At 30.5% G+C, this 26685-nt stretch overlaps 7 protein-coding genes across 10 annotated transcripts; 3 read left to right on the forward strand and 4 right to left on the reverse strand.

The window, feature by feature from the left end:
• Nucleotides 1-170: 170 nt before the first annotated feature.
• Nucleotides 171-1795, reverse strand: Bem46 (abhydrolase domain containing 13-like protein Bem46). 2 transcript variants are annotated; one of them, XM_035086246.1, is made up of 5 exons: nucleotides 1672-1795; nucleotides 1273-1578; nucleotides 972-1203; nucleotides 699-892; nucleotides 171-622 (listed from the first exon to the last, which is right to left on the reverse strand). In XM_035086246.1, the coding sequence occupies exons 2-5, from the start codon at nucleotides 1448-1450 to the stop codon at nucleotides 189-191; spliced, it is 1038 nt and encodes a 345-aa protein (XP_034942137.1). In that variant the 5' UTR covers nucleotides 1451-1578; nucleotides 1672-1795; the 3' UTR covers nucleotides 171-188. The 2 variants fall into 2 exon arrangements, with proteins under 2 accessions (XP_034942137.1, XP_034942138.1); XM_035086247.1 differs by having other exon boundaries at nucleotides 1273-1591; nucleotides 1672-1783.
• Nucleotides 1796-1887: 92 nt separating this feature from the next.
• Nucleotides 1888-3629, forward strand: Su(P) (prostaglandin E synthase Su(P)). Of its 2 annotated transcripts, none has more exons than XM_035086242.1 (5): nucleotides 1888-2017; nucleotides 2092-2419; nucleotides 2493-2902; nucleotides 2975-3086; nucleotides 3160-3629. In XM_035086242.1, the coding sequence occupies exons 2-5, from the start codon at nucleotides 2132-2134 to the stop codon at nucleotides 3520-3522; spliced, it is 1173 nt and encodes a 390-aa protein (XP_034942133.1). In that variant the 5' UTR covers nucleotides 1888-2017; nucleotides 2092-2131; the 3' UTR covers nucleotides 3523-3629. The 2 variants fall into 2 exon arrangements, with proteins under 2 accessions (XP_034942133.1, XP_034942134.1); XM_035086243.1 differs by having other exon boundaries at nucleotides 1891-2024.
• LOC118068672 (uncharacterized) lies at nucleotides 3612-5304 on the reverse strand. The gene is made up of 7 exons (XM_035086244.1): nucleotides 5125-5304; nucleotides 4888-5040; nucleotides 4545-4802; nucleotides 4341-4463; nucleotides 4199-4282; nucleotides 3968-4126; nucleotides 3612-3892 (listed from the first exon to the last, which is right to left on the reverse strand). The coding sequence occupies exons 1-7, from the start codon at nucleotides 5249-5251 to the stop codon at nucleotides 3612-3614; spliced, it is 1185 nt and encodes a 394-aa protein (XP_034942135.1). The 5' UTR covers nucleotides 5252-5304.
• Nucleotides 5305-5554: 250 nt separating this feature from the next.
• Nucleotides 5555-10105, reverse strand: Oseg1 (intraflagellar transport protein Oseg1). The gene is made up of 5 exons (XM_035086401.1): nucleotides 7107-10105; nucleotides 6806-7032; nucleotides 6182-6742; nucleotides 5938-6099; nucleotides 5555-5858 (listed from the first exon to the last, which is right to left on the reverse strand). Exons 1-5 carry the CDS (start codon nucleotides 9586-9588, stop codon nucleotides 5772-5774), a joined length of 3519 nt encoding a protein of 1172 aa, XP_034942292.1. The 5' UTR covers nucleotides 9589-10105; the 3' UTR covers nucleotides 5555-5771.
• A 110-nt stretch (nucleotides 10106-10215) lies between these two features.
• UbcE2M (NEDD8-conjugating enzyme UbcE2M) lies at nucleotides 10216-12029 on the forward strand. The gene is made up of 4 exons (XM_035086403.1): nucleotides 10216-10463; nucleotides 10568-10662; nucleotides 10752-10958; nucleotides 11182-12029. The coding sequence occupies exons 1-4, from the start codon at nucleotides 10361-10363 to the stop codon at nucleotides 11320-11322; spliced, it is 546 nt and encodes a 181-aa protein (XP_034942294.1). The 5' UTR covers nucleotides 10216-10360; the 3' UTR covers nucleotides 11323-12029.
• A 143-nt stretch (nucleotides 12030-12172) lies between these two features.
• On the reverse strand, nucleotides 12173-16960 carry msk (importin-7 msk). The gene is made up of 6 exons (XM_035086402.1): nucleotides 16752-16960; nucleotides 16280-16361; nucleotides 15892-16201; nucleotides 13340-15825; nucleotides 13108-13251; nucleotides 12173-13035 (listed from the first exon to the last, which is right to left on the reverse strand). The coding sequence occupies exons 1-6, from the start codon at nucleotides 16833-16835 to the stop codon at nucleotides 12968-12970; spliced, it is 3174 nt and encodes a 1057-aa protein (XP_034942293.1). The 5' UTR covers nucleotides 16836-16960; the 3' UTR covers nucleotides 12173-12967.
• Nucleotides 16961-17836: 876 nt separating this feature from the next.
• Nucleotides 17837-25568, forward strand: Abl (tyrosine-protein kinase Abl). 2 transcript variants are annotated; one of them, XM_035085738.1, is made up of 8 exons: nucleotides 17837-18034; nucleotides 18275-18538; nucleotides 18613-18911; nucleotides 18989-19952; nucleotides 20026-20302; nucleotides 20478-20608; nucleotides 21697-21908; nucleotides 22147-25568. In XM_035085738.1, exons 1-8 carry the CDS (start codon nucleotides 17908-17910, stop codon nucleotides 24307-24309), a joined length of 4437 nt encoding a protein of 1478 aa, XP_034941629.1. In that variant the 5' UTR covers nucleotides 17837-17907; the 3' UTR covers nucleotides 24310-25568. The 2 variants fall into 2 exon arrangements, with proteins under 2 accessions (XP_034941629.1, XP_034941630.1); XM_035085739.1 differs by having other exon boundaries at nucleotides 20478-20587.
• Nucleotides 25569-26685: the final 1117 nt, after the last annotated feature.

Raw genomic sequence — 26685 nt, forward strand, 5'->3', positions numbered from 1 at the left:
TACATCTCCATCACAATTGAAATGATGCTCAGCAAAAGTTGAAAATTGTAAAAGTTTATCATAAACTTCCTTCATCTAGTTGACTTATGATGATACTATAGCAACTAGTAACTATATAATTTAAATTCATGGACGCAATTGAAACTTTTCAATGATTTATTTGCAAATAAATAATTAAAAAATAAATACTAGATATCATGAATGAGGTAATGGCAACTTGACTGACGTAAATCAGGTTTTTTTCTAAGTTCTGTTATAAATGATTGTATGTGCTGATAATAACCAGTTTGATTCCAAGTTTCGTTATGTGTACCACCTGGTATAGTCACTAATCGTTTAAATGTGCTCTTACACGTGTTATAAAGTTCCGTCATCATTTGTGGAGGTACTAATATATCTGCTAATCCGGAAATAAATAACGTTGGCACATTTATTGAGTGAATTTTTTTAAGTGACATGAATTTATTCTTGTAAAAAAGAAGAGGTAAACGCTCCAAGAATTTGATGCCAATTAAAAGGGAGGCCATGTAAGGAATGCTGGTGAATGTATTTTCTAAAATAAGGCACCAAATTTTTTGCTTATTGATGTATTTAGTGGCTAAATCAATCGCAACTGCTCCTCCTAAATTTGCATAAATAAAATTTAATTATTTTCCTTTTTAAAAAAAAGTGTAGATCAGTTTTATTTACAAACTTACCTAATGATCTACCAAAAACAATAATTTCATTGGTATTAATATCAGTCCGACCAGCTAAATAATCAATGCCAGCTTGAGCATCCATGTAAAGACCTTCTTCGGACGGAGTTCCATGTGAAAAACCATATCCACGGTATTCCAACATTAATATATTACATTGCACTTCATGGTAAAGACCAGATACATTTACAAGTCTGCAATAATTGTTTTATCAAATAATTTATTGATACAAAAAAAATTGAACTATCTATTAATATAGGATTATTTTTGTACCTATGCCCCATATTTCCAGCGTTTCCATGAAAAAATAAAACAGTGGGTACTTGTTTAGACTTTTCTCCCGGTTGTGCGATAAAAAATGTGTGTAACATAGTGCCATCCTGTGTACGAATGTACACAGTTTGATATGGTAAATTGTATGTTGAAGGAGCTGGTACATAAATTCGTGAATGAGGTGGTAATTCTGGATGATAAACAAAATTGTCTTCTAATTTATACAATATTCCTAAAAAAAAAAAACAAATTTAATCATGTTAAACTAATTTTTCATTGAAAAATAATAAATTCTCTTTACCTGTTGCTCCAAAACATAATAGAAAAAATGGAGCTAAAATTCCTCCATAAAACCAATACAATATAAAACATAAAAATATGTAAATGCCAGAGAATATCCAATTTTTCATAGGAATATTGTTAACTACTCTCAAAGGACGATTTCGAAGTAACCTTATTCTCAATGACATTTTAAACATAGGTAATTTTTTCACTCACGATAAATTAAAAAATAATCCATACAATTGATAATGCAAATTCATTTTTTATGTTACAAATTTTGATTAAAATTTTTTATTTTTCCCAATCAACTGTGTTATGTTCTTTCCTGTAATAAATTCCTTCAAGTTTGAAAAAGTACTATTAATAGTGAATTATTAAATATAATTTACCATTCAAATTTTATTTTGATATAACTAACCATTGTTCATCCATTACTAAACAAATAATATCAGTTTAAAAAAGACATTATTTAACTTATTAAAGTCTTCGTAATAAAAGATAATTTTTACAAACGTAATGTAATGTGAAACATCTGTTTTTTTACATACATACATACATACATATAACCATTTTCCTGCATAAGTCTCTATTTTACCGGCTACAGAATTAGAAGTGTTACTAATTTTCGATTTACCAACGATTTGAAAAAGTACACATTTCGCAATAGTGAGTAAACACTTGATTCAAAATAAGTCGTTCAAAAACATTAAATTGTGATTAATTGTATAAAAATAATAACAGATGTGCACATTATCATTTTAAAAGTACCAAGTATATTCTTCTACATATTGCAACGAATTGAAAATATAATTTTAATTACCATTTCTATAATTTTCAGTAACACGTGAGAAATTTTTTTTGTTGAAAATATAATTAATATGGCTGCATTACATAAATTATTAAGATATTCTAAAAAACTACTAAATAACAATATATTGTATCGCGGTGACACATTTATAAAATCATTCCGAACTGTTGTACAAGAGCCAAAACCGACTTTAGGAATACTGAAAACAAGTTTAATTGGTGCAGCAGTTGGAACAATTGTTGGAATAGGTTATGCTTATTATAAAATTGAAAGCAGACGAAAAAACCTTGCATTAGAGGGTACTGTGATTCAGTTTGATATTCTGAAGTACAAGCCACCAATAACGCCTTCGAGAAAAGTAATATGATTATAATCATCAACAATACATTTACTTACTTTATCAACAATAATCAACCATAATTTTTCCACAGGTTATTTCTCCAGTTGATTCAACCGGCTTAAAACTAACTCTCTTTCAGTATCAGTCATGCCCTTTTTGTTGTAAAGTACGTACATTTCTCGATTACTATGGACTTTCTTATGACGTTGTTGAAGTTGATCCAGTATTAAGAAGAGAAACCAGCTGGTCATCATATAAAAAAGTCCCTATTTTATTAGCAAAAGTTGAAGAGGGTTATCGTCCACTAAATGACAGTTCTATGATTATATCGGTTCTGGCATCTTATTTACATGATCCTAGTCATAAAATAAATGAATTAGTCCAGTTTTATCCAATTATTGCTATGAATGATGACAAAGGACTCAAGCATGAGATAATTAATAAATATTTTTTGATGTATCAAGGATCTACGCCTAAAAATCGAAGTCTTGATGATATTACGTAAGGTTTCAAGTGTCCAGCTAGTATTAGATTATGAAGAAATTTAATTCAATTGTTATAATTTTTATTCAGAGAAGAACGTAAATGGAGACAATGGGCTGATGATGTTTTGGTACACACACTTTCACCAAACGTTTATCGAACGCTTAATGAATCTTTCCAAACATTTCGATGGTTTTCTGAGGTAAAACTAGTAACATTTTAGGCTTTTACATTAATTACTTCGAATATAATAATAAGGAATTTGTTATATTAAGGTTGGAAAATGGGAAGAGTATTTTCCTGCATGGGAAAGAGCTATAATGATCAATATAGGTGCTTTGGCAATGTGGATGGTTGGAAAAAGATTAAAAACGAGACACAATTTAAAAGATGACGTTCGTCAATCGTTTTATGATGAATTAAACACATGGATAAATGCTGTTAATGCAAGAGGAGGCACGTTTATGGGCGGAAGTAGTCCAGACCTCTCAGATTTAGCAGTTTATGGAGTTTTAAAAAGTATTGAAGGATGTGATGCATTTCAAGATGCATTGAAATATACAAAATTATCGAGTTGGTATCAAGCTATGACAGAGCAAATCAATAGTCATAATGGAGCTAGTTTATTAGTTGCTTAGTTTAACGTATCTTTTTGAAGGTAATATATAATTTCTTTAATGATCTATTTATTTGATATTTTTAAAAAAAGTTATACTATAAAATAAAACTAAACTGAACACGCTAATTGTCGATATTTTAATATAAATCCACGATTCCCGATATCTTTGATGATTGGGGGATCATTGGGACCTGATTCTACATTCTCATTTGGATCTGGATTTGTTATGACAGAAAGAACAAATGGTTTGGTACTACTTTGTTTTGTTTGAAAACTGTTCCCGCAGAATCGATCTGTGTTATAACGAACTCCAGTAACTGTTGAAGGATTAGGTACGATAACGAAATTATGATCGCATGTTTCACCGGAATCTGCATAATCTGAATCATCTAAATTATCTGAAATAAAAGAGTCATAAGATTTTTAGTGTCATCAATTTCAAAAATAAAATAAAATTTACTTACCCGTTGTATCAATACTTCCAGAATCGCCAGATATTGAAAAAGAAGACGAATCAGCTTGAGACCATTCTATCGTACAATAGCCAGCTGCCATTCTCACACAAACACCATAATTCAAATAAGACATTTGTCGAGTTCCTGGTACTTGACCCGGCATTAAAACTGTAATGGAAGTAAAAATACTGATTTGATTAGAAAAAATCATATGTAACAGATATATCATGATAATATTACCCCGAGGATTTGTTGCAAGATCATAATTAAAGCTAGTAACAGTTCCTGAAGCTGTCTTGTAATATTGAAGGCAACCATTAGGAGCTAAAAAATTTATTTTACTTAACACTTATTAAGTACTATTGTTATTTTATTTTGTTACCTCGCCATGGTGAATCACAAGCTATTTGTTGAATTCGCAAATTCCATCTACGTGAAAATGAGTAATCAGTATTTGTATCAACGGAAATTGTGATAGGATTATCACCTTTAAAGTCTAGATACACTGAAATTGTTCAAAATATTTTTTAATAGTTTAATTCTCTAGATAATTAGATGAAACAAATTGAATAGAAAAACAAATTACTGTGTTGGTTATTATTTTCACCACAAATCCTTGGGACATTTGATGATGCTCCAGAAATCAACAAAAAGTCAATATCACAAACTCCACTAGCATTAGGCTGAGTTAATCGTAATTCCATAAAATCAATTCTCAATTGACAAATATTTGAATTGCATCTATAAACGGTTATCATGCATCGTTCTCCACCTTCGTAAGAATATCCAGGATTGGTAAAATATGTATTATTTACATTAGTCGTGGTTCCACATTCTCGTTTAACTGATGAAAGTTTTTTATTAAATTTGTTTATATAATTCAATAGTCTCTATAAGTTGATATGTTATTAGTTGTTTGTTATCCTTACATGTACAGCAAACTCCCAATCCATTAGCACATGAACCTGCTGAAGAACCTTTATAATTTGAACATTCTCTACGAGTAAAGCAAGTACCATTTAAATTGTTAGACCCAGAGCATTCAGAATTCGCAAATCGAACTACACTGAATAGTGGAAAAACTGTAAGAATTGAAAAATTTTTTTTTAACAACTGTGATTATTTTTGTCTTAAAGATCACTTGGAAAATCATCATATCATTTTACATTTTTCTTTTCGCTGATTTGCGGAGTTGTCAGAAGAATCCAGTAAAGATGAATTCGTAAATGAATTATGAGTAAGTATAGGTGAAATTATTATGATAAACATAAATGAAAACACTTGGTAATTCATACTTATTAAGTTCTTTTCAGCAACTAAACAACATCACACTGCACAAAACTTTGACAGAGCTGTCTTTTTGACATCACAGGTCATTTTACATAACAGTATTAAAGATTAGCGTAATTTTGTCTGTTGATGTGTTAATATATTGGAATAACTGTAACTCATTTGAATCGTTTTTTCGAGAGTGACACTTTTTACGATGTTCAAAACGGTAATCTTCACAAGTTCTTAGAAAAAAAGTAATAAACATTAATTTGAATAATATTTAAAAATTTTTATTTCGATGAAGTAGATTTTGTTTTACAAAGATAAATAAATAGTAAATAAAAAAAAATTTTATTTTTTAAATGTTCACATTTCGTAATTCCTCCAGTAATTTTAATGTACAATTGAACACTGACGTAAAAATGATAAATTTTCTTCTTAATTAATTATGAAATTCATTTACACAATAATTGATTCATTTACAATTTTGTAACAATTACACTTGTTTTCGATCTTCAGGTACACAATAATAAAAATTATTCTAAGTTAATGGAGTATTTGAATATCGACAAAATGGGCAATGACCGTGACGAATTGTTGCTAATTCATAATCATCAGCTTGAAATAGCTGAAATAAAAATAGAATGGTTATAAGAATTATTTGTTCATTTGTTGCATTTATTATTAATTTAAAATGAACTTCTTACTCGTAAACAAGATGGACAGTACGTAACTTGAACATCGGTCAGTAAATTTCTATAATATTTTGTTTTAAATGGCTTCGGCCATTCGACTATCAATACATTGTACGGTTCCATACTTTTTAAAACAGTACGTCCCACTTTGATGGTTGATTCTTGTCTCTTTTCCTGTACAAATTAATATATCAATTTTATTTGATCAACAATAGTACTAAATATGATTGATTCCAGAATTATTGTACACATTTACCTCATATTTTAATAAATTAGCCGTGAATAAATCTGGCTCTTCAGTAGTTATTGTCATTTGATCTTTAACCATTTCAATACTTTCTACAGGAGTATTAGGATCTTCAATCAATTTTCTAGCTTCTGCATCTGTTATACCATCTTCTAGTTCGAATTCAACTAGTGGTAACATCTCAAATGACACAAAAGAGTAATGAAATTTAAGATTACATTGAACACAACGGTTAGTAGAATAATTATTGGCTGGCAATAATGGATTGAATGTTGAACATCGATAACAAAGCGGTAAAAGTTCTTCAGGATCACGATACTTATGTGCTCTCGCACTCAACGTAACTAATTCTATTTGTCCTAAAAGATGATCCGGAATCTTCATTTCCCTCATTTGTTCAATCAACTGAATTGCCAATTTATCAGCACCAAGAATTCGAGCTTGTTTAACTAGTGCATAAATTATTGTGATTTTTGATACATTTTCCATACGTTTTCCGTGCGTTTTCATTAATAAAAAACGAGAAATGTGGAATAAAGCTTCCGGCATCAAAGATGTGAAAGGCTCTTCCTAAAAATAGATAAGCATTTGTAATGATTTTAGATAATTTTATCTTTTCGTTCATTAACTTACCATATATTTAAATACGTCATGATAAGCATAATAAATATCTGCTTTATCAGAATACTCTTGAAACAAGTCTGCAATTTCTTCCGGACTTTTATGTAAATTTAAAGTTAGCTGAGATAAAAGCCAAAAAAAGTAAGAAGCATCACGAAATCTTCTTTCAATCACGGCATTTTCTGCTAGTGTCGTAAGGACTGTCATCGATTCTTCCGTTTGTCCAGCTATTTGAAACGCTATAAACATAGAAAATTATATCATTTTTGTTTTAATTCTAGTAATAATAATTGCGATAAATTAACTAAATTACCTTCTTGAGCTTCAGAAAATCTTCCAGTTTCTGCTAACCATCTAGCATAAGGTCCGTAAACTCTAGATTTTAATTTCGGATTTCTTTCTACAAGTTCGAAAGCTTCTGGCCATGCTTGCGCTTCAATTAGAACATCAGCAACATCAGGGTCATCTCCTAGACGACTGAAAACTTCAGCTGCTCCATGAGTTGCTCCTAATTCTCTCAGTTTCTTAGCAATAATCGATAAATTATCTCTATCAGCTTTGTCAAGTTGTCTACCAACTTTTATTAACATGTCAATCCATCCATACTCTGAAATAATATTAATAGCTCTCTCAATATCTCCAGCTGCTAAAAACATTTCTGCTGCTGCTCTTGGTTCTCCTAAACTTTTGGCCCATTCAGCTCTTTTTCGTAAAAGAATTGTTTTATCCTGAGTATTTCCACTTGCAATAAATTCCTGAGCAATATCGAACATTCTTAGATCAGAGTACATGTCGAGAGCATATTGCTGAAGACCAGCTTTTTGATACAGTTTAGCAGCTTCTCGCAATCTACCCATTGCTGCAGCTGCTGTAGCCATGCAAGCTTCTTGCCCCCATTCTCCTGATTTTAATTTATCTTCAATTTCATTAACTACTTCTATATATCTCAATTTTTTTAATCTTGCAAAAGTAGCGTGTGCTATTGATAGTTGTAATTTATCTAAGGCTGCCATTCCTAAAGCTAACCAGTCAGATTCAGCAACCCCGAGGCAAGCAACAGCATAAGCTTCTTCAAACATACCTTCTTCAAGATATTGATACATTGTTGCTGATAAAGGAATATCAACAGTTTCAATATTTGTGCCATTAATACAGTATAATTTAGAGCCATTATGGCCCACAACAAATCCATTTAATTTCTGTCTATATTCAGGAAAATTGCCTACTTTTATTGTAAGAAAATCTCTTCCAGAAAAACATATCATATCCTCAAAGGCTCGATTAAACGCTACACTTGTAACATCCTCATGCTCATAAATTTTACATTCTGTACATAAGTCATAGACTGATAGTGTTCCAGTTTCACTTACAACTGCTAATTTTTCTTTCATTGAACTAATGTCCAAACATCTAACAGAACCGTCAACTTTAGTTAGATGGGCAGGAAAAGAATTGTCTAAATAAATTTTCATCACTTGACCACTTTGTAATCCTGCTATTAGACATTCTTTTCCTGCTGGTCCTCCAACCACTTTGATATATGTAATTGGACTATCAAGCACCCATTCTCGTTCAACAACTTGGGAAAAGGATAAACTCTGAAGACGTTTGTCTAAACATAAAACTAAGTTATTCGAAGTTACCACAAGAAGATTACAATTGAGTGTTTGTGATATTTTTTCTTGAATTCTGTAATGCATTCCATCAGAACTTCCAGATGGTTCATAAATAATCACACGTTCTGGTAATTGAACAGCCAATTTATCTCGATATACAGCTATTTTATGAATTAAATCCTTACATTTAATTCTCACTTTTTGGTTCGTTATCAAATGCTGAATTATAACATCTGTCATATTTTCTCTATAGGCGTATTTATCACCATAAAGTCCATGAACAATATTCCAAGTTAATTGTAAGTATGTTATAGTACCATCTTGACATCCAAGAGCAACGAAACCCGATGAAGGATGCACTGCACAGCTCCAAATCCAAGAAGACAAAGTATCTCCAATTTCTGTCAGCTGTATGCCTTCATGGTTCATTAACAAGCATTTTCTATTGCTTCCAACTACAAGGATGTATTGTCCTTCAGGAAAATGAACAACTTTGAGAGGAATAAAATTAAGAACTCGATCTCGACCAATTTGTTGTCCAGTTAAAGTATAAAATGAAATAATTCCACCCCATTCTGCTACACATAGAATGTCTACATTTGTATCATCACGAACTGGACCCCATGAAAGACTCCAAATTGGTGTTCCACCAGGTCTTTCAATTCTGACTTGCTCTTCACCATTTTTATTTCTTATTGAAACATATCCAGCTGCTAAACCTAATGCTAAATATTGGCCATCGCTGGTCCAATCACAGCAATTAATACGACCACCAGTTTTATTCTTCTGAACAGCTTTTTGTTCACTAGACCAGAAAGCAAAGTCTGAAATTGAGCAACTGAATAATTGATGAAAAACTGGATTAAATTTCATGCATTGAACGGAATCATTGTGAGAATATTTCAAAATCCCCTCCAATTTTGAGGTCCAAATAATAACGCTTTTATCAGCACTTCCGGATGCAAATTTCTTTCCATCTTTTGCATAACATACACAATATACTGTATCTTTATGACCTTTTAAGGGTTGAATTAACACACCTTCTGCAGTTTCATAAACCAAAACTTGATGTCCTGCAGCCACAACAAGTTGAGTTTCATCAGGATTAAAACAAAGATCATAAATACATTGTTCTGTCTTCTCCTGGACTTTATCAACCCATTTCAGATGGGCTCTCATTATAAACAACTATTTTTCAGCACTACTTATCTCAATATTTAATAAAACATTATATTGATGTACTTTTTTTTATGATAAAATACGAGCTAATACTAGAATATTATTTGTAATTGGATAGTTACTAAGGAAACGCCAATGTAAATTCTCCTCATTTATCAACTATCATTTACCAGTCATTTGAGAGTATGTAATTTAAATAAAAAATTCTGAATGTTCTTCAAGTACAATACTTTAGATTTTTAGACACTTTTTATAGAAAAAATTTATTTGTCAGAAATAATCATTTTTATTTATAAATTTTATACACTAGTAACGTTTTCCATTTAATAATGTTGTTTACTATAAATTAAAAATATTCAAAAATACTCCAATTGATTGAAGCTTTTATTTTTTTTTCTATCAAAGGTTATTTGAGTACTTGCCTTTAAAAAATTATACTTGTTTGAATTATTTTCTATTTATTAATTTTTCAAATAAAAGTGCTGTTATTGTTTTTAAATATTCATTAAACGTTGCAGGAGATAATTTTTAGATATCACGGCGTGATCTAAGTATGTGTACGTACACTCATGTAAAGCGATCAACCATATATGTATGTATGCACACATATGGATGCCGTGTAAATAGTCAAGGTCGACAAACTGACGCACAATACGAGTGAATTTTTGCTTGTCAAAGATTTTTTTAATAAGTTATTAAGAATCTGTACGATTATTTAGGTACTTTGTATGACACTTAAAGTTTGCAGATTAATAAGTAGTGAATCTTTAACATGATTAAATTATTTTCGTTGAAACAAGCAAAAAAAGATGGTGAATCACCAAAAGCAGGTAGTCAAAAAAAAGCTTCTGCTGCTCAGTTGAGGATTACAAAAGGTTAACAAATCATTTACTTTTTATTTTTACCAAGACTTGAAATTTCTTTGTCCTTCCCGATAATTTTCGTAATAGTCTATGTAATTAAAAATTTTTTCTTTCAGATATTAATGAATTAAATCTTCCAAGAACATGTCTTACTGATTTTCCTGATCAAGATGACTTGTTAAATTTCAAAATAATAATTTGCCCTGACGAAGTAAGACATAAACTTTTTCAAAATTTTATTTATATAATAGATTGATAACGTATCAAATTAAAGTAAACAAACTTGTATTATGATTATAGGGCTTTTACCGAGGTGGCAATTTCACATTTAGTTTTAAAGTTGGACCTAATTACCCTCATGAACCACCTAAAGTCAAATGTGAAACTCAAGTTTATCATCCAAACATTGATCTCGAAGGCAACGTATGTTTGAATATTTTAAGAGAGGATTGGAAACCTGTACTCACTATCAATTCTATTGTTTATGGTTTACAATATCTATTCTTGGTACGTCATCATTATTCTACTTGTCTTTAATCAATAATTAATACCATTTATTCGTAATATTTTATGCTCATATAAATTCTAAATTATCTTTATAACTTCTAGAAATATCTATTCAATCATTGATATTGAATTTTAACTTTTACTATCAAGATTGTCTTACAACTTTATTTCATAAAATTTTTTTATCATTAATAGTGAATAATTTTGAATGATTTTTAATTAGGAGCCAAACCCAGAAGATCCATTAAATAAAGAAGCTGCAGAAGTTTTACAAAATAATAGACGAGCTTTCGAGCAAAATGTTATAAAAGCCATGAGAGGTGGATACGTTGGATCATTTTATTTTGAACGGTGTCTCAAGTGATATATTGTTAAATTGCAGAATTTGTCACGCAATCTCACAGAAAGTCGCTTTTGAAAAATGAATAAATCCTAACTACAACGGGAACATAAACAATGACAATTTATCTTTATTGTTTGTGTACATTTCAAAAGCTTTCATCATTATTTGTAAAAAAATTAAAAAAAAAACAAAAAGATGAGTAAAAAAATTTCGATTCTATACGACATTTAGTTACATAATTTAGGCTGCTTTTGTCACATAACAAATTAATAACTTCTATTTATAATTTATAGATATAAATAATGATGAATTGTGGCCAAGCAATTAATTAAAGCATAATTTAAAGAATGTCGGATAGTTTCGCAAATTTATCACACTCGAATAATATAAACTTCAATTTAAAGCACTTTCAAGTATATATGTTCTGGATTTAATACCGTGGAGATTGATAATGATGTATAAATAATAATAAAACTAGGTATCGGATTAAAATATAATTTAAGAAGGACGAAAATATTATTACCAAGTGTGATAGCGAAAAATATTATTCATTGCTATGACTTATCTATCATCAAAAAAAATCGTGATAATGATAATCATAATCAGCGCTTGGATATTTTTAATTTTTTTTAAACGTTCAAGATCTCCACTCGTACCTTCGAATTACGAACCGAGGAATGTATGAAAAATTTTAAAATTGATTAAAAGAATAAAATTCTAATGATAAATCAAATCTTGATTTTTTTTCATCAATAAAATCTCGTGTTCGTAATAATTCAGTAATCATAAATTTTTATAGGTTCATTATTATAAATTATTATCATTATTATTATAATTATTATGTAATATTAATAAAATTAAATGTAATGCATTTGCACTCTAAAGCAAATTTATTCCTTGTACTGTCCTTTTATATACACTTTGCTTTCAAAGACTTATTTATCGATGAGATGGTCTATTAAAGATTTATAACAAGAAAGAATAAAAATTCATTTCATTAGTAGAATTATTTTTAAAAATCTAGTATGATATATTTTTTTAACGATTCAATATACTTGTAACAAATATTACAAATTAAATTTTTCGGCGGGAATTGATCTAACAGATATTATCAAAATCAAGAATAAAAACTTTTTGAGTTCATTGTAAATTGGATGCAAAAAATTAATATTTGAACTAAAATTTTTGTAATAGTTTTACTATTAATGAAAACAAAAAAAAAAATAATTTAATGTTCAAAACATTTTTTTATCTTTTAATAAATAGATAATGTTTAATTAAAATTGAACAAATAATTTCCGAATAAAATTTATATCTGTATAATGTACAAAAGTACTTCGAGCTTTGATCGTTATCATGTTTCTACGTAATAAACTGAATTAATTTGTCATCGGTAAATATGTATTATTAGAAGTAATCTACTTCGGAACGTCAAACAACCACTTCCGAGTATGTTCAGTAATTTACAATGATCCATTTTACATAAGAGTAGCAAATAGAAAATGCATAATGTTTGGAAAATAGTCATGTTTACAATTGCGTGCTTAATGTAAATTTAGATTTCATTTTTCCTTTCTTCACTTTTATTTGAAATTATTTATCGTAAAATTTATTATTTATATTTTAGTTATTTATTAGTCTAGAATAAAAACACTTAGATAATGTTTTATCGACCTAAAGGCGTTCCACCGAAATTAAATGACGTCGGCACAGTCTGTGAGTGAAAAGCATATCCTGTAGACAAAAATATCTAAGTTAATAACATCTTTAGTTAAAGGAACAATAATAATTATTTCCAATAATTACCGCCACTTTGTTCAATTCTTTTACTCTCTAGAACTGCTTTACGTTGATCTGCAAGCAATATTACTTCTTGAAGGGCCTTTTGTTGTTCAGGTGTTAAATGATTTGTCAAAGCTCCATACCATGACGGATCAGTTCTTTCAATATCTAGAAAAATATATAATATATATCTAACTTTGAAAAAAAAATATAATTTAAACAATAACTAAAAAAAACTAATGATTAAAAGCATTACTTTGCATAACTTCTTTGAAAACTACGTATTCATCTTGATTAGTATCATCATAATCCAGAGGGGTGATATAGCATTCTAGAGCTGTTTCTTCATTTGCTTCAAAGTCTGAATCATCATCGTCCTCATCGTCAGATCTGTGATCTCCATCTTGGATCGATGCATTAATATTATATCCATGCTGAGCAGACGATCTAGTTACTTTTTCTTGAAGTTTCTCAAGATATTCTTGACTAGCATCGTCGATTTCATCTTCATCTGACGATAAAACTTCTTCTTCAATATCACTTTCTTCTTCATCTTCTTGGTCTTCTTCGTCTTCAGCAACCTTGGCAGCATATGCTCGTTTTAAGCCGTCGAATAAGAGTATTAAAGAGGGAATAATTTGTTCGGCGCACTCATTAACAGCCTGCGGTCTAGCAGGCCCCATGCTTATAAGAGTGCAAAGTCCTAAAACACAAAGTTTACGGTCATGCAAACCCAGAAAACAGTCAGTATCATGAATCCATTGTTTTATAAAATGTGAAGCAATTGGTTCGGTAGATTGTCCTAATGTTCCTTGTAATCTATCCATTACATCGAGGCACAGAGCAGGATTATAATAGAGCGCAGCAATTACCACTTGTAAGCACATCGTTCTCAATTCTGAAGTCTTTACTTGCCGCGTCAATCTTTCAAGAACTAATTGAACCAACGATGGAATACACTGATCAATATGTCCTTTACATTGTAAAATGATTACTTCTAATAATTTAGCAGCATGACTCTCAGGATCTTCACCGGCATCACTGGTCAGAATAGCTTTACACATGTTGAACATAGCTAAAACATGATTTTCATTTGAAAGGAACGCTGGTGTATCAACTGTGATATAATTATGAAGTGCAGGCATCATATCTGTGAAGTAATCAAACCCGTCTTTTTGGAAAAGTTGATACATAAGTTCAAGAACTTTCCACATATCTTCAGAAATAAATTTTCCAGTCAAATCATACACTAGTGACAAAGCTTCTTCATAAAATTCAATCACGCTTTGACCAAAAATATGAGCAACGACTTGAAGGACAGTTGGCTGTAATTGTGCCATTATTTGTGGTTGATTTTCCATTACTGATAATAAAGTGGCTATCGTATTTAGTAAACCCATTGCCATAATAGCTTTTTCGTCACTTCCTTCATCTGTTTCAAGAACTTGGCTAAAGGTTGCAGCTAAATGTTGACAAATTTCTACAGCAATTGGCATTAATTGTTTTGTGTAAGTACAGACAATTTTTTGCATAACCAATGTTAAATCATCATTTTCAGTTTCTCTGATTATATTTAAAAGTTCAAGAGTTATCTGCTTTATCAGTGGTTCAATATACTTTTGAGCTTTAGGTTGAGCACTTAATAAAGACTGTAACCCTATGGCCGCTTCAACTTTCACGGGAAGATCTTTGTCTGAGAGTAGGGCATTTGTTGTAAGACGTATGGCTTCTATTAATATAGCTTCCTGTTTGAATTTTATTTTCGAAAAATAATGCAAAACCCAACAAGCTCTGGCTCTCATATGCCCATGTGGACTATTAAATTCTGGAAAAACATATTGTAAAACCATTTTATCCATTTGTTCTTTATATATTTTTTTCTTTAACAAAATATCTGCTAGGCTTCCAATCATATGAAGGGCACCATCTTTTTGCCGAGGATCAGCATTAGGAGATTGTAATACTTCTACACAAAACTGCATTGTTTTTTGTAACATATCTCGTCGTTTTTTACAAGCCGAATGAAGCAGAGTTTGTGCAGCGGTCACTGGAGATACAAAATCTTCGAAAATATCAAATTTAACTCGTATATATTCATGAGGGTCACTGTTCCACAGTTCTTCATCAGCTGCTGAATACGATAAAATAGGAAACAAAACATCTCTTATGATTTCAAACATGTGAGGTTTTAAGAACTTCCATGAATACGCATGACTAACTCCTTGATTTATGTAGTTAATTGATTGTTGAATAACTCTTGGCGATACATATATTTTACGACGATATTGATCTAAAATTTTCAGTAAAACTTCCAAAATTCCACCACTAAATGTTTGCAGATACCATTCCGAAAATTCTTTATATTCTTTGGTTACATTTCCTGGACTTCCATATCTTTCAAATACTCTGAAAAGAATATGAAGAGCCCATTTTTTACACTTCCACCAAGCTAATTCGGCTCTTTCATCTTCATCAAGATCTGGATTATTTGTTTCAGGTGGAACTGGTCTATCAGCAACTTGTCTTATGACATCCATCCACTGAGAAAATACTTCCTTTGATATTAAATCCAAAGGAAGGGAATGCTGTGTTAATGCAAAAAATATCTTTAAGATTTGTTTTTGTAATAAAACTGATTGTTCTGATGGATCAGGTAGCAAACGTAATATCAATTGGTAAATCATAGGAAACAATAAATTCATTGCTTCGTTTAACGGTCCACGTTCTTCAGGTTTTTTATATCTAAAAAAGAAGCATTTTTTATTATGATGAAAAAAATTGTCTTTGCCAAATATAAAAAAATCTTACTCAAAATTTTTAACGAGCTGATATAGAGCCAAAAGTACACCAGGCCAACAAGAAGCATCAGGATTTTGAAGATAAATAGTAATTTTATCTACTATTTGTGTCCAACGCCCGGGAAAGTCATGTTTCACAATATTGCTAATACATGTAGCTAGCTGAACTCGTATCAACTCCGGAGCATGTACCACAGCATCAACTATGGCATCACGTATCATAGCTCTGTCTTGTTCATGAATACTGAATGGTTGCACTCCATTTTCAGGTTCACGGTCTACCCAATTGGTAATAATTAAATTTTTCAAGTATATAACACCTAAAAAAATCATCATAAATACATAAGACAAGTGATGGTACAGAAATTAGTATTTGTTATTTAAATAAATCTATCTACCAGCTTGTCTAACAGGAGGTTCCACCTCCGTTGACATAATTACTTGCAGAAGACTGGGAGCAAATCCAATAATTTTGTGAACCTGTAAAAATCATTGGCAAATAAAATGATGAATTTGTTTACATAAATAAATATTAACAAAGCTATTAATATTTATATGTAGTAATTTATTTTTTACATGTGAAATCATCATTTCAAAGGAATAATTATTAGTAACTACATTATATACATGTGTGAACTTGACCAATTGCTGAAAATATATCAAATCCGATAGTAAAAAAGCTTGACTAATATCTTGAAATAAAGTATGATAGGGTTATAAATCATATGCATGGAAATAATTAAACGGAGGGAAAAAAAGAAATCCAAGATTACTAAATCAACAAAAATGAAGCCACATGTTGGTGATTTCGGACAGAACATTCAGGATAGTCCAAGAGAGAGAAAAGCACGTTTTTCAGGGACGGCTCACCTGATTAAGTTGTTCTTCAGCTTGTTTCTGTTGAGCGGGTTCAATCGTTGCACGAAGTAATTCCGTTAATTTTCGTGGATCCATGACTTTTGACTGTTTCTTGCAGCTGAAGTTACTGGTTATTAATTACACACGCGTAAATTTTTGACTTTTTTAAGCTAATTTAACCCGGCGCATTCACCTCATAGACTAGCTGCTCCCTCTGGTCACGTGACACATCAACATTATGGCGACATTAAAGATGGCGACAACATGACAATAGCTATATTATGTGGAATTTAAATCAACTATTATTGAAAAACGTTCATATGTTTTTCAATGATTATTACATTTGTTTAACAGTGAATCATGAGTTAATTTAATTTTTCATTTAATTAACACAATTTTTATTTAAAATCATTTCTTTTGTTAATAAATATTGCCACAAATACCTAAAGATTGCTCATTGGTTCATTCTGTTGTAACAATAGTGTGTGTATTAAGCTTACCCAATGAGAATAAAGCATGGATAGGTAAGTAAATCGCTGTTAAGTAAATACATAGATGCGAACTCGAGTGTAAAATCGGTCCAAGATTGCAGACCACTTTGATCACTCAGAGACTCAAGATTCGCAGACCAATGAGAACGTCAAATTCTTTCCCCAAACGTATTCCCAGGGGTTAAATCGTACAGGAAAAAACCACAAGTTATATATTTGCAAGCCATTTAAACAGGTCTGTGTATGCTTTTTTTTGTCAGTGAAACGAGTTTCTGTAAAAAGCTTCCCCTTAAATTTTATTCAATCTCCCCCTACGCTAATATTCTGTACAAAATAATCGCCGTCAAGAGCTGTCAAATATGGCCGGAGTACGAGATTTAATTGACATATAAAAGAAACATAATATGATTTACATTAAAAAAATCGTTAAAATGTTGTGAATAATTTTCAAACATTAACACGAGTGAATGGTATAAATGGGAGTTGGAGAAAATTTTTGTTGCTATACTACTAGAGTGATTGCTAATAAGTGTAACTCATGATAATATGCAAGGAGGAACTTGATAAAATATCAGGGTGCCGGAAGTTGAATGCGCCGGAGCTATTGTCTTTGCTGAAACGCATTAAATTATCTTTAGTGAGAATTATCAGTGCAAGGGCATGCTAATTGCCAAACGATGGGTGCTCAACAAACTAAAGACAGAGTCATACCCACCGGCTCCACTGTGAGACAAACACGAAAACAACCAAGAAATCCGAAAGATTCAAGATTAATTGGTTCTAACATTTTTACTGAGCATAGCGGTAAGTCTATTCATCCTTTTTTCTCATTATTTTGCCAATTTAGTCCTTGTTGTTTTCCTTTAAAATTTCTTAAAAGACTCTTAGTTTCACGGCTATGAATTATTGATTTTTCCATATGCTCATTGCGTTCAATGTTTTCCTATGTTTTCATTTTTTTTTTCATAACTCTTAAGAAAGCTCTGAAGCATTTATAAAATAATTGAATGAGTTTGAAGTTGAAAAAAACTTTTATGTTTCTAGAAGCTCTTTTACAAAGTCGACCTTTGCCTCATATTCCTGCGTTACCTGAAGGTGATCCACCCAGTGGTTCAAGTGTCCAGTCTTTATCACAACAGTCAAATTTTTCTCAACATTCTAATGTATCTAGTGGAAGTCTCCTTGAAGCTGCTAATAGATGGACGAGTAAAGAGAATCTCCTAACCCAAGAAGAGGACGATCCTCAGTTATTTGTTGCTCTTTATGATTTTTCAGCTGGTGGAGAAAATCAGCTTAGTTTACAAAAAGGTATATTGATTATCAAAAAAACTTTTTTTTTTTTAACATTTATTTAAAACAATATTGCACATACTTGTTTGTAGGTGATCAAGTGCGAATATTAAGTTATAATAAAAGTGGTGAATGGTGTGAAGCTCATTCAAATACTGGCCAAGTAGGTTGGGTGCCTTCAAATTATGTAACGCCAGTAAATTCTTTAGAAAAACATTCCTGGTATCACGGCAGAATAGCAAGAAATGCAGCTGAGTATCTTTTAAGCTCTGGAATAAATGGTAGCTTTCTTGTCAGAGAATCTGAAAGCAGTCCAGGACAACGAAGTATTTCTTTAAGATATGAAGGTCGTGTGTACCACTATAGAATTAATGAAGATAGTGATGGCAAGGTGATTAAACTTAAATTACATTCTTATTTGATATTTCTTTTTAGCGTACAATATTGACTTTTTAAATAAATTTATAGATGTTTGTGACGACAGAGAGTAAATTCAATACGTTAGCAGAATTGGTACATCATCATTCAATGTTGGCTGACGGATTAATTACTCAATTGCTTTATCCTGCTCCAAAACATAATAAGCCAACAGTATTTCCTCTAAGTCCTGAACCAGATGAATGGGAAATTAATCGTACGGATATTGTTATGAGACATAAATTGGGTGGAGGGCAATATGGAGATGTATACGAAGCTGTTTGGAAACGATATAATATGACAGTAGCTGTAAAAACTCTTAAAGAAGACACAATGGCCTTGAAAGATTTTCTTGAAGAAGCAGCAATAATGAAAGAAATGAAACATAGAAATTTAGTTCAGTTACTCGGTGTGTGTACCCGTGAACCGCCTTTTTATATAATCACTGAGTTCATGAGTAAGGGAAATCTCTTAGATTATCTTCGTAATGAAAGCAAGCATCAAATTGATGCTGTTGTTTTAATGCATATGGCAACACAAATTGCAAGTGGAATGAGCTACCTCGAAAGTCGTAATTTTATTCACAGGGATTTAGCAGCAAGGAATTGTTTAGTTGGCGAAAATCATTTGGTAAAAGTCGCTGATTTTGGTCTTGCGAGATTAATGAGAGATGATACATATACTGCACATGCAGGTGCTAAATTTCCAATTAAATGGACTGCTCCTGAAGGATTAGCTTATAATAAATTTTCCACCAAGTCCGATGTTTGGGCTTTTGGAATTTTGCTGTGGGAGATTGCAACTTATGGCATGTCTCCTTATCCTGGTGTGGACTTAACAGATGTTTATCATATGTTAGAAAAAGGATACAGAATGGAATGTCCACCTGGATGTCCACCGAAAGTTTATGAACTAATGCGACAATGTTGGCAATGGTCTGCTATTGAACGTCCTACGTTTAAAGATATTCATCATTCATTAGAAACGATGTTTCAAGAGTCCAGTATTACAGAAGGTAAAAAATAATTATAAACCGATAGGACATAATTATTGTGAATAAGGAAAAATAATTTAAACATTGATTATAGAGGTAGAAAAGCAGCTTCAAGGTACTGTTGAAACTCCAATGTTCTCTTACAATCACAAAAAATCACAAACAGGAAGTACAGGAAATATTCATGGTCTTGTTCTCGTGTCTGATCAATTATCTACCTCAGGATTAACACAAGATGGTCCTAGTAGTGTCACTAAACTTAGCACCTTTGTGGGTGGACATACTAACAAAAGTTCCAACAATATGGTACAGATGCGTCGCTCAACAAATAAAAGGGGAAAACAGGCTCCAGCCCCACCCAAACGCACTAGGTAGTTTTTTTACATTATCTTTTAAATTTTTAATAAAATGCATCATACTGTGAAAGCATTTTATAAATGTATGTGTGTATGTTTTTTTTTTACTCATATCGATTTTAAACCTTATTTTAAAAGTTTAAATATTTATTATAAGCATTATATTATGTTTTCTTGCGTTTTTAAACAGCCTACTGTCGTCATGTAGCTCGTTTCGTGACTCCGCATATCAGGAACAAGATCAACATAATATTGATTCAGTAGGAGCTGCAACACTAGATGATGGGACAGATCTAAATGGTATTGATAACAATTTCGAAGGTATTTTTTATTGCTTACTCATTAAAAAATATTAATGAAAAATGCACGTATTGCTTATTAATTGCCTTTACTGAATTATTTATATACATATATAATTGAACTATAATTTAATTTTATTCATTTTCAAATGATTTGCATTGTGCATAAGAATTTACTTGAAAATCAGCACGTGGGTCATTCTCCTGGAATCTTTTAGAACGTTGTTTCAAACAATCTTTATTATACCATAAAGATTCCTGTGAAATATCAAAAGTAAGTTGTTCCATTAGTTTCATCAATAGATTATCCCAATTTTTTATTGTACATAAAAAAAAATAATTACATATAGTTATTTTTTTATTTATTATTGCATGGCATCCAAGTAGATGCATATAGTAGTCTTCATTCATGTCATTCATAATCATTATTTTATTAATAAGTCATTATAATAATGGTACATAATTTTTACTTCAATATAAGCATTTGAAAAATAAATATTTTTTATTTTTCAATCTATTAAAAAACCATTTATTCATGTTCAAGCAGTGTTACGTGAGTTTACATGAAAAATATTTCTTGAAAAAGTAACAAAAATAATCAGTCTTTCATATCGACAAACCTTTATTGTTATCAGACAATATAATTATAGATACACTTTTAATAATCAAATTATTGAATTAAATCATAAATTATCTTTTATTTATTCATTAAAGTATTCAATTAATTATATCATACACAAATTATTTGATAAGTTTATTTATTTTATTTTTTAATATTTTTATCCATCCATTATACATTTATTTATTCATTCACTCATAAATGCTTGAAAAATTTTAAAACATTTAGATCCCATAGTTATCAACATCTGATTCATGGAGAATGACCTGAGCAAAACAAAAATACTTCATTTCGTGCTTTATCAGCGCTTACCACCAATATATCAATATGCTTTAACAAAATATACTCACTAAAGAATACAATGAAAGTATAAGAAAAGATGTAATTAATTAAAAAATAATTCTTAATCGTTGTTAATATAAAAACGCAAAAACATACACATTTAGTTTATTTAGTTTATTTTTTTGTTTATTTATAAAATAAAAACTCAGGTATCACGCGAGATCTTGTGACAATGGTGACACAATCAATACCGTCAGGAGGCTGTGACTTGGATGATGATGGCGACGGATCCCAGGGGACGGCGGAGCCGAATTTTCCCCCGCAACCGTCGGCTTCGCCCGAGCCGGTACTCAACAAAGCGTGCAATCAGAAACAAATTAAAACAAGACAGTATTCTTCTAAGGAAGTACTACCACAGAAGGTATTCATATAAAAAACATGAACATTTTTTTTTTAATTGGCGACGCTTGATGAAGGTGGTAGTCTCAATAACGTGATTATTTTTGCAATATGTCCCGTATGATTTGTCATGATTTTTTTAACAAAATAATCCAAAAAGCTCTGGTAAATGCATCTAGCACTGCTTGAATAATTATTTGCTTTTAAATTGATGGAAAGTAATTATTTAAAAATGTTTTATTAATGATTGTGATTTGCAGGTAGTCCACGTGGCTGCCCTAGAAGTACAAAATGTTAAGCGTGCTATTAATCGGTATGGAACATTACCAAAAGGAGCGAGGATAGGCGCCTATTTAGAATCATTACGCCAAAGTGGAATGCCTACTGCCCAAGAAAATTTATCTTCCGATCATCAATCTCAGTTGCAACAACAATTACATCATGAAGCTATAAATGCAATAGAAGTATCTCAACATCGATCACTTTCTCCACGACAAAATAATTTAAGAAATCAACCACAAATGACCCGTAGCAATTCATCGAGTGGAGTAGTTAATACTTATCAACCACCTAATTCACCAAGATGTCGAATTCCCAGTCGCAAAAATAATTCTGAAAATATTGGTTTAAGAACATTTCGTTGTTCCAATACGTCCACATTTAGAACTGCTAGTCCATCCAGATCCATTCAACCAACGTTAGCTGATTTAGAATTTCCTCCGCCTCCTCTTGATCTTCCACCACCTCCAAGTGAACTTAGTATTGGAGATTTGTCTGAATTTCAAGCATCTATGAATGCTGGTAATGCTCCTAATAAATCCTCTAGCTCTCCGATTTGTACAAGAAAAACTAAAAATGAACGACGATCAAGAGATGAAATTATTGAAGAAGATGATAAAAATAATGATGTAAGAACTGTGCAACCGTCAGTTAAAGAAGCAAGCTCAAGGTTTGGAGTAAATTTAAGACGACGGGAAGTATCTAGTGACGGTGGAACAACTACAAAAAAGTTAGAAGAAGAGAAAAAAAGTGTTCTACGAGGAAAAGAATTATTTGGAAAGAATGAAGCTGCTGGGAATATTCTTTCTCCTCCTATAGAAGCTCCTCCACCTCCTCCGCCACCACCACCACCTTCTGGTAATGATACGGATGATGTATTTATAGCTAAACCAGGTATGAAAGAAATGCTTGAGTTGAAATTAATTAATGAAATTAAACAGAATGCAGATATGAAACGTAGTGGAACGTCCAAGAAATTAAATACTTTAAATAATACTGTTCCTCAACACATGGATCCAGCTTCTCAATTATTATCGGAACTTTGTGCTAATTTAAATATTGAACAAGCAAATAAATCGCCAATTCAGGGAGAGTATGCAGCTTTGAATTTAAAAGAAGTAGATTCACCACATGAATCATCAATAAACTCTTCAACTGTTTTAGAAAAGTCATCAAGCCACAACAAAGATGTTAAGTCGCCGTCATCATTAGTTGAAAATACTCTTAATTCAGGAAATGTTGGTTTTAAACTTAAGAAAGTCGATAAAAAAATAAATCCGCAAAAAGAAGAAACTGTTGAAAGTCAAATAATCGATTTCAAAGCAAGATTGAGGAAAGTTGAGAAGGATAATTCAGAAAAAGCTGAAGAAAAAACTAAGAAAAATGAAGACACTAATACAGATATGTCAGAACCAGATGATAGTGATGATAAGCGCAAAAGTACTGGTAGTATAAGTAGTTTGAAGAAATTATGGGAAAATAAAGAATCTACGTGGGAAAATCAACCTCTAAGTCCTAAGTTAGGTACTAAAGGGATTAGTAAAATAGATGGTGTTGATACTGGGGAAGAAAGTCCAGAAGACCATAGTGGAGCATCAACGAGAAGTTCTTTAACGAGTAAAAGTGATTCTCGCAATAGTCATACAACTAATAATTTTGGAGAACCAGAAAAACCGTTGGTACCAGTAAAACCCTTGGCAACTAAAACACTGGGACCTACCGGAAAATATTTTGGTTCTTCAATTTATGCTACGCCGAATTGTGACAAATCTTATGACGAAGACTCTAATCTTCATGGGAAACAAGAGACTAAAGTAACTAAACATGACGTTTTAGAATTATCCAATGCTATTGAAGTTATTATAACAAATCTTAAAGGTACTCCTGTTATTGTGATGGCAAGCTGGCATCAGTTATCTGATAGATTCGGTATACTTCACGGTCGTCTTCAAGAAATCGATTCGAGTGAAGTTGCAGCAACTACATCTCATGCAAAACTCCAATTTCGAGATTTATTATCGCGTTTAGAATCACAAGCAGGACAATTGAGAGCTGCAGGCACTCGAAATATCACAGAGAATACAAGACTACTTAGTGAGCTTCATAATACAATAAAGGACGTAGTGAATATGATACAAAGATAAAAAGGATAAGCCATAAAAACAATGTAATCAAAAAAAAATTTTTTTTAAAACAACTTTTATTATAATATGAAAGTGAAGTAATATTCTTATTTACTGAAGGCCGTACCGAATAATTAATTTAGGATAAATAATTATATCTAAGTCATTAGTAGACAACTAGAAGAACGTTATTTTCTTCTGATTGGTTCCAAGAAAAATTTTTAAAGAATGGAATCATTGTTGTCTTATATCATTGAAAATATTCACCTATAAGCCATTGCTATTAAGAAAAATTAATTTTTCACTTATTGGGTGTATTAAACTATTTGCATTAAGGAAAAAAATATCACTTATGGAATTTTAATGTCTACTCAGTATAAAATAAGTTATTAAAAAAAGGATATTACAAATTTTTTAGAGTTTTAATTATTAAAGTTATTTATGTCTAAGATATAGCATACTAATTATTTAAATAAATAATAGATATTTTTTAACGATGTTTATCAATTTTTGCTTTAATTTTTATGATACCATGACAAACTCAACTTGAGGTCTGTTTAGAATACATAAATTTATCTTCTAGATGGTGCAAAATTTTTTTATATATTAGGCAAAATATAAAAAATATCTGACATCAAATAATTGTTTATATTAGTATGGAATATCTTATACATAAGCTATCTTAAAAAAAAGAAATATCGTGATCAAAAAGAGCAAACATAAAAAAACCAATAAGCTAATATTATTTTTTAACATTTTACTGGCAATACTAAAGTAATCAATTTTTCTGATGAAATATGTCATAATAATTATTCACATCGCATCACAATTCCGCGTATAATTTTCGAATGCGTAACTGTCATTCACGATAAAATGCTTAGTATACTAATAATATTGCAGTAGTATTAGATATAAATATAGAAAAAACAAAGCTGCTAATAAAACATAAAAAGAATCAATGAAAAAACAACTTCAAATATACTGGGGGACAATATAAACAGTTTTGTATTTGTATAAAACAAACGATTAATGTTACTGATATTAATGAGAACTATTACAAAAATGTGCGCCTACAATGAATTAAACTAACAAATGATAGAAAAAAATGAGATTTGATTATAGTCAAATTCATGAGTATTATACTACGCTTTTTTAAACTGACGATGAAAAAACAGTCAAAAAATGTTCTTCCTCAGAGAAAACTTTTTGAAACGTATTTATAAAATGCTGTACATTGTTTATTATTACTTATTATAATTAATACAAATAATTTTCTAATATTATTGATATTATTATTGAAGCTTTTTTCATAAACATTTATTTACATAAAAATATAATCATCTGCGATGACTGAATAGAATGGCGAATAAGATGCTGTTATATTATTATTACGGTTATTTTATCAACATTCTTAACACTGCCTAAATTCCGTGCAACAATGATATACAGAAAATCGATTAAATTTAAAGAAAATAATGCAATTAATATTAGATTATAAATTTGGCTGAAATTTAACATTAAATCAATTTTTTTAACCCTGTGATAAACTTATTATTGTCTTGAATAATTGTCTTATAATTTGTAACTGTTAATTTTTTTTATTAATTTTTATCGTAATTTAATTGTGCTCAATTTATACAAAAAAGGCAACAGATGAATTAAAAAAAAAAAAACAAGGAAAAAAATTAAATTGTCAAATAACACAGATATTAAGGTATGATTGTTTTATAGTAATTGTGTACCATAGTAGTTATGTGATTATTAATTTATATATACATATTTATTTGATTAATATCAATCAGTTACGACGAATTATTTCTTACATTGAATAATAATGATAATTGACCAACGTACTGATTGACTCGTAAGAATAATTGCTTTATACATTGATATAGAATTGAAAAATAAAAATATATGTGAATAGTTTTGTCTCATTATTATTTCTTAAGTTAAATAGAAGCACACTATTTTCGTAATTTCAACTAAAATGTAATCCTCTTAATCGTTTATAGCTAAATCATTAATTCATCAAATCTCAAATGAATGCGTTATTTAAGTATGTTTTTTATTCATACTGCATTTTAGTCTGGTCCTTTATGTGAATTCTTGGAAGATCATCTCTGTCTTCTTTTCATGGTGTTTCTATCAGAATGGAGCATTCGAAAAATTTTAAATTATTAATTTACTTTTTTTCACTGTAAGTACTTTTGAAGATTAAATTAATAATACTCATATTAAATGAGTTGTACAACAGTCCAATAAAGGTCTTACTTTCATCACAGAATTTTAGTTGCCGTCACATACAAAAGAATGTATCTGGTAGTTACACTAGCAGATTTCGGAATATTTGTACCATTAGTAACTTCACCTTTAGATTCAAATAGTTCATCTTAGTTA

This window comes from Chelonus insularis, unplaced genomic scaffold (genome assembly GCF_013357705.1).
Source record: "Chelonus insularis isolate UGA/USDA-ARS -01 unplaced genomic scaffold, ASM1335770v1 contig_3_pilon, whole genome shotgun sequence".
Classification (NCBI taxonomy): domain Eukaryota; kingdom Metazoa; phylum Arthropoda; class Insecta; order Hymenoptera; family Braconidae; genus Chelonus; species Chelonus insularis.

Bases quoted from the DNA above. Each gene is read 5' to 3' on its own strand.
- Abl (XM_035085738.1), top strand. From the start codon at position 17,908: ATGGGTGCTCAACAAACTAAAGACAGAGTCATACCCACCGGCTCCACT. The intron at 18,539-18,612 runs GTATATTGATTA...ACTTGTTTGTAG, and splicing joins TCAGCTTAGTTTACAAAAAG to GTGATCAAGTGCGAATATTA. The intron at 20,303-20,477 runs GTAGTTTTTTTA...GTTTTTAAACAG, and splicing joins GCCCCACCCAAACGCACTAG to CCTACTGTCGTCATGTAGCT.
- UbcE2M (XM_035086403.1), top strand. From the start codon at position 10,361: ATGATTAAATTATTTTCGTTGAAACAAGCAAAAAAAGATGGTGAATCA. The intron at 10,464-10,567 runs GTTAACAAATCA...TTTTTCTTTCAG, and splicing joins TCAGTTGAGGATTACAAAAG to ATATTAATGAATTAAATCTT. The intron at 10,663-10,751 runs GTAAGACATAAA...TTATGATTATAG, and splicing joins TAATAATTTGCCCTGACGAA to GGCTTTTACCGAGGTGGCAA.
- Oseg1 (XM_035086401.1), bottom strand. From the start codon at position 9,588: ATGAGAGCCCATCTGAAATGGGTTGATAAAGTCCAGGAGAAGACAGAA. The intron at 7,033-7,106 runs GTAATTTAGTTA...CTATGTTTATAG, and splicing joins ATTTTCTGAAGCTCAAGAAG to CGTTTCAAATAGCTGGACAA. The intron at 5,859-5,937 runs GTAAGAAGTTCA...TTTTTATTTCAG, and splicing joins ACTGTCCATCTTGTTTACGA to CTATTTCAAGCTGATGATTA.
- msk (XM_035086402.1), bottom strand. From the start codon at position 16,835: ATGGATCCACGAAAATTAACGGAATTACTTCGTGCAACGATTGAACCC. The intron at 16,202-16,279 runs GTAGATAGATTT...TGATTTTTTTAG, and splicing joins ACCTCCTGTTAGACAAGCTG to GTGTTATATACTTGAAAAAT. The intron at 15,826-15,891 runs GTAAGATTTTTT...CTTCTTTTTTAG, and splicing joins CAGCTCGTTAAAAATTTTGA to ATATAAAAAACCTGAAGAAC.
- Bem46 (XM_035086246.1), bottom strand. From the start codon at position 1,450: ATGTTTAAAATGTCATTGAGAATAAGGTTACTTCGAAATCGTCCTTTG. The intron at 1,204-1,272 runs GTAAAGAGAATT...TTTTTTTTTTAG, and splicing joins ATTATGTTTTGGAGCAACAG to GAATATTGTATAAATTAGAA. The intron at 623-698 runs GTAAGTTTGTAA...ATGCAAATTTAG, and splicing joins TGTTTTTGGTAGATCATTAG to GAGGAGCAGTTGCGATTGAT.
- LOC118068672 (XM_035086244.1), bottom strand. From the start codon at position 5,251: ATGAATTACCAAGTGTTTTCATTTATGTTTATCATAATAATTTCACCT. The intron at 4,803-4,887 runs GTAAGGATAACA...AACTTTCATCAG, and splicing joins ATTGGGAGTTTGCTGTACAT to TTAAACGAGAATGTGGAACC. The intron at 3,893-3,967 runs GTAAGTAAATTT...CAGATAATTTAG, and splicing joins TGGAAGTATTGATACAACGG to ATGATTCAGATTATGCAGAT.